The sequence below is a fragment of the Pempheris klunzingeri genome, chromosome 17, assembly GCF_042242105.1.
Source record: "Pempheris klunzingeri isolate RE-2024b chromosome 17, fPemKlu1.hap1, whole genome shotgun sequence".
In the NCBI taxonomy this organism is placed as follows: Eukaryota; Metazoa; Chordata; class Actinopteri; order Acropomatiformes; family Pempheridae; genus Pempheris; species Pempheris klunzingeri.
In genome coordinates, this window is record NC_092028.1 from 19,094,185 (window position 1) to 19,114,532 (window position 20,348).

The window sequence follows — 20,348 nt, forward strand, 5'->3', positions numbered from 1 at the left end:
TTTTTTCTCATATTCTTATATTTGTATTTCTTTTAATATTTATTTTAACACTACTTCTGTCACCGACTCTTGTGGGATAAATCAAGTCTCTTATCTTATTAATTAATTATATTAAAACAGTCATATTTATACACCGCCCTCTTGTGGCCATAGTGCGTAACTACATGTATGGTTTTTGTTGCCTTTATTTTGAAGGTTTAAACCGGAAGTGATATAATGTAATGGTGTCTGACTTGATAACAGTGGCTTGTAATTACTCATAGTGGCCGCTAGAGGGCAGTAAATCCATTATTACAAGTACGCGGCTGTAAAGATTACAAAGAATTAACACAAGAGAGAAATACGGCACTTTAGTCAAACAGTGTTTCCAGTTCCAGTTTATTTCTACGAGACAAACAAACTCTCTATAATAATTTTATTCTTCCTGCCATCTCGTGGCCACAATGCGTAGCTACAGCCACCACTATCATCAAGGCAGACATAATAGCATTACAACATTTCCGGTTGTAAACCTTCAAAATAAAACCACTTTTACATTACAAGAGTTGTTCTGTTTCTATTCTCACGGCCCTCAGCGCTTTTATGGCAAACACCAACCCTACCAAACACTAAGGCAGACATAGTTACATGTGAACATGTTTTAAAATAGACAGGACAACTTCCTTAGTCTCACTCCCCAGTGTAAGCTTTTACCGTAAATGTAAGAAATTGTGACTCTGACTCAACCTGAGCTGACTTAAAGCTTCTCTTATAACAAATTAACACACAAGAGCAAATCCACGACTAAATAATTCTTCCTGTTTATTTCTTCTGCCAAAGTGTAGTATGTAGAACAGTCGCCCCACCGGGAAATATGTTTTCCGAGGAACCGTGAAGGCGTCACAGTTCCACCCCTGCTGGGCTGGCGGAAAGCTAAACCAGCATCAGCAGCAGCACTCAGACACTCAGACACGGGAGCCACACCGCAAATATCTGCCCCCACCGAGCCAACCGGACAGGAGCCGAGGCGCCAAACATATTGGACTTCCCCTGCGAGCGTTGCGTTAATTATCTGACAGCTCCCAGCGGCAGCGTTAGCAGGCTAAGCTAGCAGGAAGAGCTAACGACAGTTGGCTAAAACTCCTGCTCCGGTAAGAATGACCGGCCTGCCATGTTTACTCCCCTCTGTCCACATCTAGCGATCATACTTGAGCCTGCTAACTAGCCTCAGACGTCCAAGCCACTTCAGGAACTGTCTCACTTTGATTTACGACCGATAGAGGTTAACTAGCCTCCGTTTTCAGTAGCTACATGCTAGGCTGCTAGCTTACCTGAGAGTTGTCAGTGTTTGTGTTGCTAGAAGTGAAAGATGTGTGTTCCTCACTGCTAGCAGCTAAAATTAGCTGTCCTGACTGTCCAGGCTGAAATGTTAAAGTAAAAGTATTTAATGCCACAAACATGTCATAGTATTTTAAGCTAATGGGACAGCACATTTGAACTGCTGGTATGGTGGAGATGTCACTGCTTTGTTCAATGAGTGATTTGATCAAAGGGTTTCTGTGTTGCAGCTGAAGACCACCCTCTGCAGGCTGCTGGACTGGACAGATCCAGCTATGTAAGCTGCTTTCATGAGTGGATCTGTAAATCCATACAGCACCTGGTTAAGACCACTTTCAAGCTGGTCTGGAGGGCCATACCACTCCTGTGACATACACACCCAACATACCTGCAGCTGATTTGGCTGAACAGGTGCATGTTGGCCTGGATCGCAGCATAACGCCCCAGAGCAGCCTCCTCCCGTCCCCTCCCCTCCCTCCCTGTGCTCTCCCTGCAGGACTACTATGCCTCTGGGTTTGGGAAGAAGGAAGAAGGCGTCCCCGTTAGTGGAAAACGAGGAAGCGGAGCCGATCCGTGCCGGTCTCAATGTGCCAGGAATGGATGGCCTAGATGGAGGCATTGTCGCGCTGGCAGAGGGAGCCACCTCTGAAGGGCTGCCTCCTCCACCCAGCAGCATGCGACCTCGCCTCATCTTCCACACTCAGCTCGCTCACGGCAGCCCCACAGGCCGCATTGAGGGCTTCAGTAATGTGCGGGAGCTCTATGCCAAGATTGGTGAGGCCTTTGGGATCCCTCCGTCTGAGGTGAGTCATTGTGCCGATTGTGGCGTGAGCAGAAATAGGTTTGCTTCAGTTCAGCAGGGGAGAAAGCGCTGTCTCACTGCTTCGTCTCGTCCCTCCACAGGTTATGTTTTGCACACTGAACACTCACAAGGTGGACATGGATAAACTGTTGGGAGGTCAGATTGGACTAGAGGACTTTATTTTTGCCCACATTAAAGGCCAGCGAAAGGAAATAGAGGTGTACAAAGGAGAGGATGCACTCGGGCTGACAATCACTGATAATGGAGCCGGCTACGCTTTCATCAAGGTGAGTAATGTTAAAATAGCCATGAACATTGATTTCTTATCACTCGAGGATCCAGAAGACAAGGCCTGACCCCGGGACTTTATCAGGAAACAGTTTAGAGAGTCATGAGCTGGACGCTGCGTTGGATCATTTATTTGAAGTTTGCTGTTTCCAGAGAATCCGCGAGGGGAGCATCATCCACCAGATCCAAGTCATCAACGTGGGCGATATGATCGAGTCGATCAATGGCCACCGCCTGATTGGGTGTCGACACTATGAGGTCGCCAAGATGCTGAAGGAGCTGCCCAAAGGGAAGGAGTTCACCATCAAGCTGGTGGAGCCTCTCAAGGCCTTTGGTAGGTGCTGGAGGAGGAGACGCTGCGTCACCTGAGAGTCATTTGTTAGTTGACCATCACATTCACAGCACTAGATGTCTCACAACTCCTGTCGAAGCCTCATCTGCTCTCTTCAGCACACACTGACATACTGGAGTCGTTTAACGGTCACATGTAGCTATAAAAGCGCTGTTTCATCATGTTTCTGTTTTTTTTGGTTCTCATTACTGCTTTCAGGTTTATTGTCGATAATCTGAAATCTTAATGCATGAAATGAATAAACACCTAATTAGATATGTGCACATATTAAGCCATTTAGATGCCCCTTGAGTCCATTTTCTTCTGTTAGAATGTGAAACAGCCTGAAAACGACAATTCAGTCCAAAGAAACTGTATTTACTGATTCTCAGCTGAGAGCCAGATGAGAGTGAGCTTGTCTAAAAAAAAAAAAAGGAGATATTGTGGGCTAAGAAGTGTGACGGGATGTGATGTTCTGCAGTGCAAAAGCCGGAGAATAGCAGGAAATCAGATTTTTCGGCCTGTGCAAAGCATTTAGGAATGTCTGTTTAATGGTGGTGTGTAGATATGATCAGCCAGCGGTCTGGAGGATCCAGGTCAGCGTCAGGCGTCCAGCTGGGGACGGGCAGAGGAACTCTGCGGCTGCGCTCTAAAGGCCCCGCCACAGTGGAGGAACTGGTGAGTGAGTTTACACCTGCGGAGTAACAACTCTTTAGAGTTCTGTGGCATTTATTGAGACTGTGTGTTGGATCTTTTTCACTCCAGCCTTCTGCATTTGAGGAAAAGGCCATCGAGAAGGTGGACGACCTGCTTGAGAGCTACATGGGCATCAGAGACAGCGAGCTGGGTGCGTGTGTTCGCTCTGCGGGTGTCAGAAACATTGTGCGCTGCTTCGTGTTCGCTAATCTCTCTCTCCCTCTCTCTCTCCGTCTCCTCAGCGGCCACCATGGTGGAGCTGGGGAAGGACAAAAAGAACCCGGATGAGTTTGCCGAGGCTTTAGATGAAACCCTGGGAGACTTTGCCTTCCCAGACGAATTTGTTTTCGATGTCTGGGGCGCCATCGGCGACGCTAAGGTCGGGCGGGTGTAACCACGGAAACTAATGGAGCAGAACAACCCGTGTGTGAGTGTGTGTGCGTGTGTGTGACACCCACAGCATTCAGCACTACTAGGAAACACAACACTACCGTCATGAGTTTGTTTTTATTCCTGTGCATACTCCTACTATTTTTATTTTAGAGTGCCCCCTTTGGGAGACTCTGCCTAGACACCAAGGTTAATGGCAGTTAATGGGAGAAGAAGGTGACTGTGATGAATTCCCAAGTGCTTCTTTTTATTTTTTTGTCTTCCGGCTTTTTCCACAAACTACGAGCACGCTGATGAGCATTCCCTCACATGACCCCGCATGTCATCGTTGTAGTTGCTGGCAGTGGAACAAGTACAGCACACGTCTCTGATATGGGAGAAATGAAAGACAACGGCTAACACGAAGTAGATCTTTGAACGTTAGCAAAACAAATGTGATTTTTTTCCACACTGCACTGTGTTGCACTGCGCTGTGAACCAACAACAGAAGTGAACGGAGATTACACTGAGATTGCACAGTACAAGGCAGCGGCCTCCCTGATTTACAGCGTCCTCCTGAACCACTCGATGTTACCGTTATGGATCAGTTTTACAAGCATGTGCTGTTTAAGTTTTTATCTTCATAATGAATTCTGCTGGGTTTTTTTATGTTTTTTTTTTTTTTTTGGTGAACGGGACAAATTGTAGTTGCAGAAGAGTCACAGTAAAGTGTAGCTCGCTGACTAAAAGATCAGTGGTGTTTGATCACTGTTAACACACTCAATGCTGTAATGAAGTTAACTGCAGCACATTCCTGTCTTACTTTCATACGTTTTGACAGTGTTCCAGAAAGTCAGTGTTAATTTACCTTTTTATTGAAGGTTGTTGTATGAGAAGAGGATTGTTTCCAGGTTTGTGGACTGCGTGACTTATTTTTTTATAGCTAGTGTTTTTATATAAAGTGACGTGATGTCTATTTTAAAACATGGTTTGTGTAAAAGGTTGGTTTTGATTGTTTTTGTGTTACTACTTAATTGTTTTGAAGCATTACAGAAGGCAGTATTAAAGAAGAAAAAGTCATGGATGTGTAAAAAAAAAAGAAAAGAAACCTGTTAAAGGATAATTCCAGTATTTTTAAACCTAGGCCACATCTAAACGTATTTTGGGTTCAAAATGACTTGTATGTACAAAATGACAAAAAGACAGGCTCAGATTGTTATTCTAAGAGTCTGACAGCATTATGGAAAGGATCCCTACAGAGACAGACCTGGAAGATCCTTCTTGTTCATCCAGAAACACGTTACACTGCACGCTTCAAATCCACCAGACTCCATTGACAAAAGTAGTAATTTTACTTCACAGAACATGGATGTTGCTAGTGCAGTTGCTGTGACTTTGGTGTTGAAACACATTAGTTTGGATCTGAACGAACTCTTTAAAACAGCAGAGTCACACAGTGACATAAACAGACTAACCAATCGAGGCAGCTGTAGACCAGAAACTTCCATTTTCTGGTAAGTAAAATGACTGTTTTTGTTAGTGGAGTCTGGTGGCTTTGAACTGAGCGATATAACGGCTATTTCTGGTCAAACAAAAAAAGGGTCTTGCAGGTCTATCTGTGTAGGGATCCTTCCCATAATGTTGTCAGACACTTTGAATAACAATCTGAGCCTGTCAGTGCCAAAAAAAGCACTTTCAGTGGACCTACTTTGGCATGTCTGGTTGCCCCAAAGGATTACATCACAGGCATTGCAGCCCATTCATACTTGCTGGCTGAGGCTGAACTTTTTGTACTTTTTGTACACTCATTTTGAACAAAGAATAAGTAAAAATAGTGCCCAGGTTTAAAAATACCAGAGTTTTCCTCGAAGAACAAAATACCTTCATTTGATGCATTATTTTCTTTTAGTTTTTGTCAGAAGTATGCATTCTGGTGCATGGTGCTGAAAAATGCAAGTATATCCTGTCATTGGAGCAGAATGATACCAAACTACTTCCATCACGTGTCGCAGTGACTTGCGTTGTTCATTGAGAGGAAAAACGGGCGATGCTGCAGCAACTACTCAGCGTAAGTAAACACGCGTCTTCAAGAAGTTTTTTGGTGTTAACCTTTTCAGTATATCCAAATGTATGAAGCTGTTTTGTAGTTTTGTTTCATTCTTCTGAGTTAATAAATATCTAAATGGGTTATGTAATGAAACGGATGCTAGAACACTGTAACACTGAGGAGAACACATTATTTTGATGGCTTTGTATTACACTGTTGTCAATGTCCAATTATAATGCAATAACAACATCGACATGGCAGTTTTCCTTCTGTTTGGTCTTTCCTGAACACGACACAGTGCTCTGCAGGAGTACATTCAGACAGCACGCTGTTTTGGTTTCTAAAAATGTTTATTAACGTCCAGAGTATTTAACTCCACTATCTGCTTCCTGCTGGTTAACAAAAGAGTCGGTGTGTGTGTTGTGATCTGCTGGAGTGTTTTCCAACATTCACAGAAACCCTCCCTGAGGACGCGTGTCTGGTTGTTTGTTTCTCTTCTCACTCCCGTGTCCTCTTGAAATATACATGACATTTAACTAGACAGTGAAATCACTCGGAGTGTCGACAGGCGGTCGGAGGTAGTGGAATAAGATACACCGTGGTAAACCTGATCGAGCTGGTCAGCCTCAGCGGGGTCAACGCCAGGCCTCATGGTTAACTCGGGAGATCTGTCCAGGTCCAACACTTTGTACCTTAGCAGCATGTTTAACCTGTAAATGATTTAAGTCTCATGTAGCTGTTTTGCATTCTGTTTATCTCCTAACGTCACCAGTGTCCTATTACCATACCCCCTGCATTCACTGCTCTTTATACTCAAAAGTAGACCAGAGCACTTTCTTGCTTTTCTTCTGTGAGGAAGAAAAACATGACTTGGCTCAGCAGGAGTCTGCTGTTTCACAGAGCCCTGGTGTGGCCGGCAGATGAGGGGTGGTGACATGTCCTTTATTTACTAGAAGTGAAGGAAACCTGTTCTTCAAGTCCCTGTTGATCTATAACCCTGGTTGCTCTTAAACGTCCAGATTACTCTGTGGAGTCACACAGTCAGTCAGAGAGGAGCACTTCTTCCTAACAGTGCATTTTCTGCAACAAACAACCCCAGCTATAAAAGCATCCCCCCCCGCCACAGGAACCTGCCATGGCGCTGCGTCCCCGTGCTTCCTCTCAGCCTGGAAAACTTTCCTTCCTCCAGAGTCCAAAGGTAGCTTCAGCCCTTCGGCCGCGGGCAATGTCCTCGCGGTCAGGCTCCATGCTGGAAGAGGAGTTATCTTGTCCCGTCTGCTGTGAGATCTTCAAGGAGCCTGTGGTGCTCAAGTGCAGCCACAGCTTCTGCCGAGCCTGTCTGCAGCAGTTCTGGAACAAGAAGAAAGCCAGGCGCGAGTGTCCCATCTGCCGGAGGAAGTGCTCCCTGACGGAGCCCACAGTCAGCCTGGCGCTGAAGAACGTGGCCGACACCTTCCTGAGGGAGCAGGAGCGCAAGGCGGGCACAGCTGGACCATGGGCAGGCGGAGCAGGGGAGCCAGTGGGGATGGTGGAGGTGACGTGCATCACTCACGGGGAAGTTCTCAAGCTCTTCTGTCTGGATGACTTCGAAGTCCTCTGCTGTGTGTGTCACACCTCCAAGAAGCACCAAGGGCACCGAGTGTGTCCCTTGGAAGAGGGAGCTCAGGACCTCAAGGTAACGAAATTCTTGTTCGGCTGCAGTTTGTTATGGTTTTAAATGGACTCCATGCTGTGCAAAGCCAGAAACATTTCACATTTCTAAGGCTTGTCAAAATGATTTCAGGATACATTTCAGCGATTGCATGCTGTCTGACATTTTGACACTTTCTCCACCCTCACCCTCCAGGCAGAGATGAAGAAAGAGCTCATTCCTCTGAAGAAAACCCTGCGCTGCCTGTATGAAGCCAAGCAGGGGTGTGATGACACAACGGTCCACATCAAGGTATCAATAAACACAGAGATCCACGAAACACTGGAGGACCAGCATGGCCGCTGATGTGCCTGTGACTGAGGTTGAGCCACGTGCTGTTAGTGTGTAAACACCTCCGCCAAGAAGTTAGAAAAGCCACCTGGTTTGTTTTAGGGTGGGAAGGCTTTTGTTAAGTATTTAGAATTTACTGCTCAAAACAAGAACACAGTTAACAATTTTGACACATTCAGAAAAATTAGCTTAACTCAGAACCAGCACAGCCTGACAATATAGTATAATATAGTATATTTTAAAGGGACATTAGATCGATATTGAGGCAAAACAAGGAAAGGGAGATTAAATCCAACAAGTGTATCATAGTGATGCTTTTAGAGATGCCATATGCAGGAAGTGAGGAAACTGCAGGGTCATGATGGGGTATCATTTTCTTTTTATTTTATGACCAGGGAACAAATTGAATGTGCAAAATATTAGGGACACTTACTTTTAAAGAGGTACACGTGTGAGTTAAAGGTGCAAAAGTAACATTACAGAAAGCAGTATTAAAGTAAGAAAAAGTCATGAGATGGATGTGTAAAAAAGAAAAGGAGTCCACTAAAGGATAACTCCAGTTTTTTTTAAACCTAGGCCACATCTTGTACGTACAAAAAGTTTTGGAATTCGTTGCCCAGCCTGGAAGCTGCAATGGGTTACAATGGCTGTAATGTAATCTTTTGGTGTTTTAGCCACTGACCGGCTCAGATTGTTATTCTAAGTGTCTGACAACATTGTGGAAAGGATCCCTACAGAGACAGACCTTGTTTATCCAGAAACACCTGTTGCATCGCACGGTTCAAAACCACCAGACTCCATTGACAAAAGTAGTAATTTTACCTCACAGACATGGAAGTAGCAAAGTGTAGTTGCTGTGCTTTAGTGTTTTGTTTGGGTTTGGATCTGAACTAGCTTTTTAAAACAGCAGAGTCACACAATAACAAACAAACTAACAAACTGAAGCAGCTGTAGACCAGTAACTTGTTTTCTGCTAAGCAAAATTACTGTACTCCAAAAGTTTTGGAATTGGTCCAATAAATCGCCTCAGCCAGCAAGTATGAATGGGCTACAATGGCTGTGATGTAATCAACAACCAGGCCTGCCAAAGAAGTTGTTTTGGCACTGACAAGCTCAGATTGTTATTCAAAGTGTCTGACAACATTACATAAAGGATCCCTACACAGATAGACCTGCAAGACCCTTTTTGTTTGACCAGAAACAGTTGTTATATCGCTCAGTTCAAAGCCACCAGACTCCACTGAAAAAAATAGTAATTTTACTTACCAGAAAACGAAAGTTTCTGGTCTACAGCTGCCTCAGTTGGTTAGTTTGTTTGTGTTATTGTGCAACTCTGCTGTTTTAAAGAGTTCGTTCAGATCCAAACTAATGTGTTTCAACACCAAAGTCACAGCGACTGCACTAGCAACATCCATGTTCTGTGAGGTAAAATTACTGTTTTTGTCAGTGGAGTCTGGTGGCTTTGAACTGAGCGATATGACGGCTGTTTCTGGTCAAACAAAAAGAGTCTTACAGGTTTATCTCTGAAGGGATCCGGTCCATAATGCTGTCAGACTCTAATAATAATCCCTTATTACATTATGAAAATCCCAAAGGAGACGACAAGATAAGACGACTAGACTACAACAGGAGACTACAAATACTGTACTGGTCACATTATTGTACAGTCGGTGTGCTTCCATGTTGATGCTTATTTGCATGTGTGCTAGGCCCAGAGTCAGGCCACAGAAAAGCAGATAAAAGAGGAGTTTGAGCAGCTGCGGGAGTTTCTGCAGAAGGAAGAGAAGACTCGTCTGGCTGCCCTGCAGCAGGAGGAGGAGGAGAAGAAAGAACTGGTGAAGAAGAAGTCAGAGAGCATCACCAGTGGTATCCTCACCTTCTCTCACGCTGTCATTGCTATCGAGAATGAGATTGCCTCCAGTGATGCTCTCTTCCTCAAGGTAAGAGAGTTTTTATACATTTTTGTCTCTGAATTCAGACGGTCATGCAAACGGTTTGTAAATACTCTCTCTTCTGATTTCAGAATTACACCAACACAAAGAAAAGGTAAAAATTTTCTGATCCTCCTCATCTGCTTATGCATTCAGCTCACTAGTTATTCAGTACTGACTGATTCCTGTGTGATTTTCTCCCCACAGAGCACAAATCCAACAGAAGGATCCAGAAAAAGTGTCAGGTGCTCTTATAGATGTGGCCAAGCATGTCAGTTCCCTCAAGTACCATGTGTGGGAGAAGATGGCGGAGCTGGTTCAGTACAGTAAGCACTCATGTGATACTGTGTGTGTGTGACATGAAGAATTTTGTGAACCAAGTCAGTTTAATTGTTATGGAGTTGTTGTAGTCAATCAATAGTTCGCCCCCGAGGAAGACCATTGTTAGGTCAACACGCACCGGCTTTGTTTTTAATCATGTTGGTAAAAAAAAGTGTTGTTCCTCAAAAGGAATTCATTCCCTCTTTTGTGTACATTGTTATGTCACGGTCAGTTTTTCTTTTCTTTTTCCCTTTCAGCACCGATCACCCTGGACCCCAACACTGCCTACTCCTGGCTGTCCCTCTCCCCAGGCCTGACCTGTGTCGCCAACAGTGGATCCCTCCAGCAGCTCCCTGACAATCCTGAACGTTTTGGCCACTTTGTGTTCGTGCTGGGCTCAGAAGGCTTCACTTCGGGCCGCCATGCCTGGGAGGTGGAGGTAGGGGAGAAGACGGACTGGATGCTCGGGGTGGTTAAGGAGTCCATTGACAGGAAAGGCCGCATCTCAGGCTGTCCCGAGGGTGGCTTTTGGATGATCTCGCACTACGAGGGTGAGTACTCTGCCATGACGAGGCCCAGCACCACGCTGCATCTTGAGGGAGAGCTGACACGAGTCAGGGTGCAGCTGGACTACGACTCCGGAGAGGTGGCCTTCTCCAACCCTGTCAGCATGATGCACATCTACACCTTCACCGACTTCTTCACTGAGAAGATGTACCCCTTCTTCTGCCCTGGGGCCAACATCAACGGGAATAATCCCAACCCACTAAAGATCTGCCCCGTCAAGGTGGCCGTGTGGAACAGTGCCTCATGGTGATCTGAGAACACCTTACAGAGGACCTAATGTTTCAAATTTAAGAAATTACCAATGTGTGAACCATTTAAGCAAAGGATGTCAGTTCATATTTGTGCATAAAATGAACACGATACAAGCAAAGTAATTAGAACACGTGTTCGTTTATTTCTCTTGCATTCACTTAGTGATTGGCTGCAGTGTATGAAGTACAAAGTATTTGTTTAAAGCTACCATGGGACGGTCTTGCCAGTGTAATCCAGGAAGGCTCCGTTCTGCTTCTCGGTCAGGGAAGCCATGATGCTCAGCATCCCCTTCACACTCTCCGGAGAATCAATCTCCCCCTGGTGGTTGGAAACACACAGATAACACGAAGGCTCACTCGGGAGGTCAATTCTCCTCACTCTTGGTTGGGGAAAGGACAGACAATCCATTGTTTCCATCCACAGAGCGGTTATCAATGCTCAACGGCTACATTCACATTTAAAGCAATAGAAGTGGTTCAAATCTGACTTATGTGTATACTTCACAAAGCAGAAGAAGCAAATTAGGAAAATACATGCAGCTGTGGCAAGAGCTATGCTATATTCATGAACTGAAGTCTGATGTTTAAACAAAAGTTAAATATAAAGTTTTATGAATGTGATTGTGTCATGTATAACAATGCTATAAACAGGCAAATCATCATAGTATTCCGTATGTATCTGTCTAAATTGATAATCCTACTTTCTGTCACATTGTTTTGAATATCTGATTAACTACAGGAGGATTACTTGATCAGACCTCATCGAAAACCTCATCGGCTCTGAGCAAAACACGTGAAGTGAAGAAGCCTACTTTGTAAAAACTACTTAGTTCTCTAGTTTTTGTCTGTGGATTGTATTGATATAACAATACCCACTGTAGTTCTTTCTTCTCTTCATTTTCAGAGACTGCACAACATTCAAAACCATTGTGTGTAAATTGTGAAATCATACAACACAATGTTAATATTGTTCTTCTCAGTTAATAAAGCAGACTGTTATTCAGAGCTGGCTCTGGTTTTCATTGTATCCTTTATGATAAGTGAAAATTGCTGACTCACGTCATCTCCACCCATGTCAGTGCGCACCCAGCCAGGGTGCAGCATGGAAAACAGGATCTCCTCCCTCTTCAGCTCCTCTGCAGCACACAGGGTCAGCATGTTCAGCCCTGCCTGGTAACAGGAGAGGGAGGAAAACAGGAGAGGTCAGAAAAATAATACCGACGACAGAGCAGTTGAGGTGTGAGCGGCCTTTGAGTAGCAGGTTGTCATTTACCTTGCTGACGCGGTAGGGGACGGCAGGGAAGAAGGAATATGTCTGTTGCATAACTTCCATTGAGGACAAAAGTGTGGAGATGTTGACAACAGCCGCTTTGCAGCAGGACATCCCTTTCAGCGTACTGGCCTTCACTGCTGCACGAAGGAGGGGCAGGAACTCCTAATGATGACAAGTTTCAGGAACTAGCACCACCCAATTTCCTTTTTTTTTAAATTGAGATAATACATTGTTGAGGTATTCTGTGTTTCAGACATGACACTGGATCTCACTCTCCCTTACTTTAATGATGTTCATAGGGCCCACGACATTAGTGGTGAAGGTATTCTGCATGTCCTCAGGAGTGGTGTCCTGCAGGGTGGCTCTGACCAGGATCCCTGCGTTGTTAATCAGCAGGTTGAGACCCCCCTTCCCCACCAGAGACGCCACCTGCTGTGCACATTGTTTTATGCTGCAAAGGTCGTTGGCGTCTGACAGAGAGAAAAAAAAAAAGTGGAGCATCAGTGGTCGTCAATAGCACACAGATACAGGAAAATCACAGCATTGGGATAAACACAGAGGCAAGGCCAGTGTCTGCTTGAGCAAGAGAGCAGAATAAAGGAGGAAGAGAGAACTTGTACCCAGGCGGAGGACGTAGACGACGCCAGGATGCTTCTTTGCCAGTGTTTGCAAGCTCTGTAAATACACAGAGGAAAACAAGTTTGTAATGCACAACAGCAAAGAGTCTCAGGCACTTGTACTCATACTATTCACTCAAGGAGTTTCACTTTTTCAAGATCACTTTTTGAAAATCTTCTGTCCATAATTTAGGGAGTAGAAATACAGTTATTTGTTGAAGAGCTCAATGAGCCACAGAGGAAGTAAATGCTCTCACCTCCGCCCTGGCTCCATCTGGATCCCTGCAGCAGGCGAACAGCTTTCTCACTGAACAGGGGCCCTCCAGCATCTGCTTAACCATCTCCAGGCCCAGGCCTCTGTTTGCCCCTGTGATAAGCACGTTGACTGGTTGCACTGCCATTTCCTCGGCCTCACTTTGCACTGGTCTCCCTCTGAGCTCTTGTCTGAAGCCTTTGTTAAATGTTTGGCTTAAGACTGGCCACACCCACCTTCTCATATGGCATGTGTATACACTTCAGCTTCCGCTCCACCTCAAAAACCGAGCAAGTCACTGTGACAAGTCAGGTTTGTGTGGACTCACATATTGTGAGATGAAGATGTGAATAATGAAAATAAACATCTTTATCAAAATTAAACATGCAACATGAAAGGAAGGCGTGTAGTTCATCGTGACTTTTAAAAGCTCAGAGAAACAAAGCAACACAAACAGCAAAGGACCTTTGTGTTGGTTACCAACATAAAGGAAAAGTCCAGTGAGCTGATCTCTACTTTGTCTAAACAAACTTACCCAACAGTACGGATCCATAACTGATGCAACATGTGTTGTGTTTTCTTTGGTAAGCTGGGGAAGATCACAGTCGATGAATTAGGGCTGCTTAGTCATGAGTCATACTTGGATTTATGAATCCAAGAAAAAAAATAGCACAGGAATGTGGGCTAGGTCAATCACACAAAAGACATATTGTGTGAGACAATTCAGTTATTATTTTAGAAAAAAAACAATGTGACTCGTTTTCAAACGGTTTGACATATGACTAAAATGATGAATCTAATGAGTGAAATCATCCGGAGAGATTCTGATTGTAGCAGCGTAAATTAACAGCAATAAAGACTAAACGACAAGCTATAACGACTGACTTTAATATATACACATTTTCATCCTGTATAATGGCACTAAAGCTACAGCAGTGGTGTTGGCGGGTATGCTGGTTAGCATTCCCACCACATGACATGCACCATTTCTGTGTGAAACGGCACATTGAGGATTTCGGACAAAAAAATTACAGAGATCTGCAAATCCTTGGTAAACAAGCGGCATAAATGTCCACCCTAACAAGTAATTTACTTTAGTATAACAGATTAAAATGTCACGTTCATTTAAACGACTTAAAATCTATGAAAAAAAGGTAGACTAGGTTGATAATACTATGATAATCAGTACATTTTAATACAATTGGCACATTTTCCACTTGTCAGAGAAATTAGATGGTTCTGGCTGAAAACCAAATTATATTTTAGATTTTAATTAGCAAACTAATTACTTGAAAAAGTGGATATTTATTGCAGTGTGCAATAAATACAGCAGATATTTAATTATAAAGCTTATAAATCGGCTTCAAAACTGAGAGCTGAATCAACACCTCTCTGACACCGCCTCAGAGATGTTACATCATAAGCTTCACAAAGGTAGTATTTATTGCAGGGCTCTTGTACTGGATGGCATTATATTATGGTATATGTTCCTGTTATTTTGTCCATCCCCTGCATCTCTAACGTGCATGTCAGCAAAAGGAAGGTGGTGGCAAGACGGCTCACACTGACTGCCAGAAGCGGAGAGAGTGGGACAAAACAGGGAAACGATAAATTCAGGATCAGGTTTGGTGAGAGATCCCTCATGTGAGAGAAATCACATGACCGAGGAGAATAAAATACTTCAGACTGCAATGTGGCTCAAGGCCCTGCACTGACAATGCATGTCGGCTGTCTACTTATGTCCACTGTTAAGACTGCGTTCTTTGGATTCCTCTGCTGCTGGTCAGCGTAAACAAATGCGTGTGTTGTGAACTGTATAAGCAACAGGTAAAAAGTTTCAAAAAGTCTTTATGAAGACCAAAAAATAAAAACAAAAAACAAAAATCACAGCGTGTGTCCACTGTAGTGTCACTTTCAAATACGTCAAACAACATTAAGTGTGACAAAACACACCTACAACACAAAAAAGGACATACACTCTCAAAAAGAACCTCCCTTGACTTTGAACTGGCAGCAGATTTGTTTGGCTGTCCGGATAGAATTGGCAGTGTCTTGCTCTTGATCCATAAGCAAACATACGCATTCACTCACACACTTGCACATGCATACAGTACACACGTACAGACACTCTGCACATACATGATGCAGCACATAACATGCACATAAACAGATATAAATACATACAGTTTTTCATTAAATGCACTTCTGTGTCCGCAGCTCTCTGCTTTGAAAATAGGAAGGTGCATAAATAAAACATTCCCATTGTGATAGAAAAGGTCCATGTGTGTCTGGCACCTCTGAGTTCATCGGGACTGAATGTGGAGAAAATACAAGGGCAATGTGCCACATGGCTGCAACCCATTCCATCTCACCGTTTCTTGATTTTTTCCTTTCTGTCAAGAGTGTGTTGTTGTTTCTCCTCTCTCTGGCAGTGTTTTGACAGTATATTTGTCTTTATTTGTCTCTCACAGATGGGTACTGTCCTGTGTATCGAACCTGTGACTCTCTGAAAGCCCGGCGCTGCACTTCCTGCCGCTACCCTGATTGGGTACCAGAGAGAGGGGGTCTGGTCTGATCAGGTACCTGCAGATGGTGCACAGAGGGAGGCGCCAAATAGAGTTCTGTAATAACTGTATTTTTCATGCTGTGTGCATTTTACAGTGCAATCAATTAGATGTGAGGTTGTGTACTCACACAACATCGTGCAGCTCCAGTCTGGTGTCTGGAGAAGGGTTGATGAGGATATAAGATAGTCTGTTCCCTTGGTCTGTCATCCCATCTGACACAGGAAGAAAGAAGGTGATTGAGGCAGAAAAAGAAATAGGCACAGGATATACAGCAGGCTGTGCAACATCCGTACAGACGGAATAGAGGATATGTTACAGTGAGTCACAAGACAGGAAGACATATTCAGATAAAAATGGACACAAGCGGAACACAAAGAGAGCAACAGACAGTGAACAACGGGGGTGGAGGAAATATAAGATACACACTCACTGAATCCAGTTGGAGAAAGGCCCAAGTGTTTCATCCTCGTTCGCACCAGGGCGTTGAGCTCTTGCCTCTCCGAGCGCCGAAACAGGGTCAGTCTCTGCTGGCTGATCCTCTCTGCCGCGCTGCCCGGACCACCCTTGGCCCCACTGGAGCCCCGACCTCCCTTCCTGCTCAGCCGCCGTGCCCACTGCATGCTCTTCCTCCTGAGCAGCGGGTGATCGGACGAGTGGGAAGAGGTAGAGATGGGCTCTGAGGAGGTGGAGTTACGGTGAACACCGGACCGGGACAACAGGGGCTCCCTCGGTTCCCTGGTGTCCTCGTAGTCTTCCACTGTGATGGATACCTGCGACTGTGACACACAATCGTAAACACAGGCCTTTAATTTCCTTATGCAGCGTAAATAAACACTGTTATCACACTGATTTTATCAAATCAGTTCGTCACCAGTGTTGTCTCTGATTTCTTAAAATGAAAAGGAATTAATATTTTCTTATCTCACTACAAATGAATGATAAACATGATACACTCTGTTGCATATAATGAATAGTTTATAGATTTTTTTTTTTTGTTATTTTTAATATTTCACATCCACTTCTTGGCAAAGCATGGACAAACTGAATTAACAATAGTTGCAGTTGAAAGTAATGGTGACACTGCAGTGACTAAGCAAGAGGCAGAGAGAATATCTTTAGAAATTGTCTAGAGTGTAAATTAAAGCCAGCTTTATGCAAAATATCTCACATACATGAAACTGAATTGTAGGGGATTTAATGAATCCTTCTCTGCTCAGGTTGCCATTAATCTACTGTAACTTAACACAGCAAATAATTGTTTAATGCTTTAATAATGTTCTGAACGTCGTACAGAGAACCTTTAAAAATACTTTTGTTTTCTCTTCCAACTCAGTATTGTGGGATGTAATGAACAGTGTAGCCTCTGGGGGCCGCTAGCAGGGCTTTACAATTGAAGCTTGTTAATGTAAATGTCAGTCGTCCTATCCAGTCCAGTGACTTCAACTCAAAACTAGTTACAGTAACAGCTGACCTCAGAGACTGGAAGCTTATGTGCCTCCGTCCGGTAGATGCCAATGGGAATGTCTCCACTGGAGGAGCAGAGTTTCTGGTAGAGTCTGCCGTACGTGCGGATCCACAAGTCATCCTCTGTGATTTTCATCTGTGAAAACAACACAATAATCAGCCTCAGAGGGACTTCACAGTCCAAACAGACTGAATTCAAGCTGTTTGTGTCCGGCTTCTTACAGCACAGAGGAAACCTGAGCCAGGCATGGAGTCTAAACCCAGCAGCAGCCTGGCGATGGAGATCATGTAGTCCTTCACAAATGACTGTTAGGAGAACACAGCCAACGAGTCAACAGAAATAGATCATATTTGACATTTTGCCACACTGAGAAACAGGATTTTTGTTGTTCAGCCAGAGTGTGTGCTTGAGATACCTGATAAAGGAGAGTGTCCAGCATGCTGACGCTGAACACCTTCCCTGCAGCAAAGGGCAGGCGGAACATAAACACCAGGTTGGACCCCTTCTCCCTTTCCTTCTGCAGATCAAGCAGATCCAACACACACAGACACAAACACACATGCATGCACGCACGCACGCACACATTTATACCCGATTACACTTATCTTTGGAGAGATGAGAGGATGTGATGGACGTTTCTCAAATCCAAATTATTAGTCAGCACCATCATCGGACCTGCTCTCCTAAAACAATTCATTTATCTTCCTGCTGTGAGATAACACTCCTAGAATTTCAAACAGTTATCTTATAATAATGTAAAATCTCTTTACTGATTTGTTGATAAATGTTATTGATGCCCAAGGGGGAATTCATTAGCTGCCACACAGACAACAGCATTAACAACAGCAGCAATTATAAAGAACAAGCAGAAATGGGGTGAAAAGAGCAAAAACCACGAGGATATAATCAGCCAGAAAGTGTAAAACTCACAGTGGCTGTGACTAATAAAGTCTTTTTCATTATGACCTCTGGAGTCTTGAGGGAAACAAGAGGGAAACAAAGTGGGGGAAGATATGAAGATATGAGTTGAAGACATGAAGCTTTTACCTTTTCCAGTTTGGACAGAGCCAGAGAGTAGTGGTCTTTGACTTTGAACTGCATAAAGCGCATGTTAGCTGGGTGTGTGAGCTCCGTGATGATACTAAGAGCTGGGAACAATCTGATTGGAAGAAGCACAGAGTCAGAGAGAGAATAATGGCTTTAAAAAAAACTCACTTTAAGCCAGTGTGTGAGATTGTAGTTTGAGCAAAAGCAGACCTGAAGAGGGTCTGGACATTGACAATTGTCTTTGCATCAGCCATGTAGTCCTCCTCTGCAATCATGGAGCTCTCCTTGTCAACCACCACCATGGTGTCAGCGAAAGTCACTCCACATCGCAGCAGACTGTCCAGACTGTGGAGAGAGTGAGAAAGAAGGATGGAGGGGGATTAGATCACTGTTGAAGGGCAGTAAGAATAAGAAGTAAACTCAGGTATTTGAGAGGCACAAAAGCACATGAATGAAAAATCGAGCAAATAGTAAAAGATGAAAAAGGGGAAGATTAATAATGATATCAGGGTGTAGTCTTACTTGTCGATGGAGCCCACTGTGTAGAACACCATGGGGAACCAACAGATTGCCTCCAGGAAGTCTGCTTCAGGTCTGAACCAATCAAAGGACAAATAGCCTTGAGATTCCCACCAGTAGAGATTTATACGTGCCATGATGAAGAGCTACCGTCCCCACCAAGACAGAGCCCCCTTACTCAGCCACAGAAATACAACACAGCCAAACTGCCTGCAGAGGAAGCTGAAAATAACAGCACTACACAAGAGTGACTCAGCATTTTATTGCTTTTTTATTGGATTCCACTCTCATTTGGCTGACTGCATTTGTGTACCAGCCACAAAACACGACACAGGATTGTGGAGCGCATTGTCCTGAAAGCATTCAGCATTTCACAAATCATGTTTACAGTGACCTTAAATAGTTCCGTTTTTCTTTTCTCCGCTGGCTATTTAAGGAGAAACCCATTTTACCATCCTGTGCAACCTAGATTTGTAGCAGAGCTGTTGTGCTCACAGCAACAATTTTGGACAGCACTAAAATATAACCTATTGCAGTTCAAGCTGTAACGTAGATGTGCCCTTACATGCTCTCCAGCAGCAGTACGATGGGGTTGAGCTCCTTCCTGGGTCTGTAGTAGGCCCGTAGAGGCACAATGAAGTTGTACAGGCCATTGCCTGCGCTCTCCGCGGACACAATGATCAATTTGTTTTTGAAGCCGTATGAGCGGGCATCCTCAAAAAGGGTGTGGTGACAAGCCTAGGAGAGAAGCAGAGCAGCTATGGAGGATAACGGTAATGAGGAGTTTTAAAATAAAGATTTTGAGCCATTTAATTCCTATACCTTGTCCATGCGCAGGCAGCAGAAAGGCATCTTTTCTTGCAGAAGGTGGCACAGTGTGGGCGAGCTGCCGATGTATGGAGAGTTCAGCGGGTATCCCTTCACCCACCTGCAGCACAAGCATACAGTTACCTCTGAACAAGTTTACACTTCAAATAACCCAGAAACAGAAATTCAAACAGCATCTTTCTTGCTTACTCGCAGTGTCGACCCCACCAGTGGGCGCTCTCATCCTTGTCACTGTCCTCCTTGCCCTCTTCTCCTCCCTCATCCTCTGACTGGTCTCCCAGCAGGTCAAAGGTGGGGTTGTTGACACCGTCCACAAGCTCCAGGACAGGGGCAATGCTGTGCCGCCTCTCCTCTGCTGAGTCTCCCATGGAAGGCAGGGCCAAAGTGTTAGCACCACCCATCTCTGTCCTGGAGCTGCTCCTGCTGCCTCTTCCACTCCCCAGCCCGGTGCTCCCCTGGTCCTGGCCTTCAGGGCTACTGTCACTGGAGTCCTGCAGGTCGATGGCCACTGTGCCTAAAGTATGCACAGACAGCCACAGTGATTACCGAGCCAGACATCAAGCTAAAGGTTCAAACACTGTACATGATGTGTTTGCAGAGATGCCTGATAATAGATACTGTAGTGAGAGCATTTAAAACCTGTAAGCTGGACAGTTTCCTTGTTGTCCACCAGGTGGCGTGTTTGTAAAACTACAGTATCTGACATTTCAGTTCATATGGCCGTTGCTCTTATCAAGGGTGACTTACCATCAGATACATGACAATTCCTGGAAAAAAGCTATGAATATTTTTAGTCATCCAGATTGTTTTCAAATGTAAGAACTGCATAATTCTGAAAGACTGTGCCGCCGTCGAAGACAGTTTAATGATAGATTTGC

General features: G+C 44.4%; 4 protein-coding genes across 4 annotated transcripts in view; 2 read left to right on the forward strand and 2 right to left on the reverse strand.

Annotated features, from left to right (window-relative positions):
* Nucleotides 1-1,563: 1,563 nt before the first annotated feature.
* gipc1 (GIPC PDZ domain containing family, member 1) lies at nt 1,564-6,099 on the forward strand. The gene is made up of 6 exons (XM_070848426.1): nt 1,564-2,120; nt 2,221-2,406; nt 2,561-2,741; nt 3,304-3,416; nt 3,504-3,585; nt 3,677-6,099. Exons 1-6 carry the CDS (start codon nt 1,821-1,823, stop codon nt 3,826-3,828), a joined length of 1,014 nt encoding a protein of 337 aa, XP_070704527.1. The 5' UTR covers nt 1,564-1,820; the 3' UTR covers nt 3,829-6,099.
* Nucleotides 6,100-6,985: 886 nt separating this feature from the next.
* On the forward strand, nt 6,986-10,900 carry LOC139217137 (E3 ubiquitin-protein ligase TRIM39-like). Its single transcript, XM_070848425.1, has 6 exons — nt 6,986-7,525; nt 7,697-7,792; nt 9,541-9,771; nt 9,855-9,877; nt 9,970-10,088; nt 10,341-10,900. The coding sequence occupies exons 1-6, from the start codon at nt 6,986-6,988 to the stop codon at nt 10,898-10,900; spliced, it is 1,569 nt and encodes a 522-aa protein (XP_070704526.1).
* Nucleotides 10,901-11,024: 124 nt separating this feature from the next.
* LOC139216393 (C-signal-like) lies at nt 11,025-13,205 on the reverse strand. The gene is made up of 6 exons (XM_070847486.1): nt 13,049-13,205; nt 12,795-12,849; nt 12,457-12,644; nt 12,175-12,336; nt 11,961-12,071; nt 11,025-11,220 (listed from the first exon to the last, which is right to left on the reverse strand). The coding sequence occupies exons 1-6, from the start codon at nt 13,190-13,192 to the stop codon at nt 11,107-11,109; spliced, it is 774 nt and encodes a 257-aa protein (XP_070703587.1). The 5' UTR covers nt 13,193-13,205; the 3' UTR covers nt 11,025-11,106.
* Nucleotides 13,206-15,509: 2,304 nt separating this feature from the next.
* The window catches only part of kcnt2b (potassium sodium-activated channel subfamily T member 2b), a 32,459-nt gene continuing 27,620 nt past the window's right edge, over nt 15,510-20,348 (reverse strand). Inside the window, exons 19-30 of the mRNA XM_070847485.1 lie at nt 19,660-19,984; nt 19,465-19,570; nt 19,208-19,380; nt 18,646-18,717; nt 18,334-18,468; nt 18,124-18,235; nt 17,492-17,593; nt 17,298-17,381; nt 17,083-17,211; nt 16,042-16,387; nt 15,739-15,823; nt 15,510-15,627 (exon numbers count right to left, since the gene is read on the reverse strand). Of these exons, the coding sequence (XP_070703586.1) occupies nt 15,510-15,627; nt 15,739-15,823; nt 16,042-16,387; nt 17,083-17,211; nt 17,298-17,381; nt 17,492-17,593; nt 18,124-18,235; nt 18,334-18,468; nt 18,646-18,717; nt 19,208-19,380; nt 19,465-19,570; nt 19,660-19,984 (1,787 nt within the window). The remainder of the gene's footprint in view (nt 15,628-15,738; nt 15,824-16,041; nt 16,388-17,082; nt 17,212-17,297; nt 17,382-17,491; nt 17,594-18,123; nt 18,236-18,333; nt 18,469-18,645; nt 18,718-19,207; nt 19,381-19,464; nt 19,571-19,659; nt 19,985-20,348) is intronic.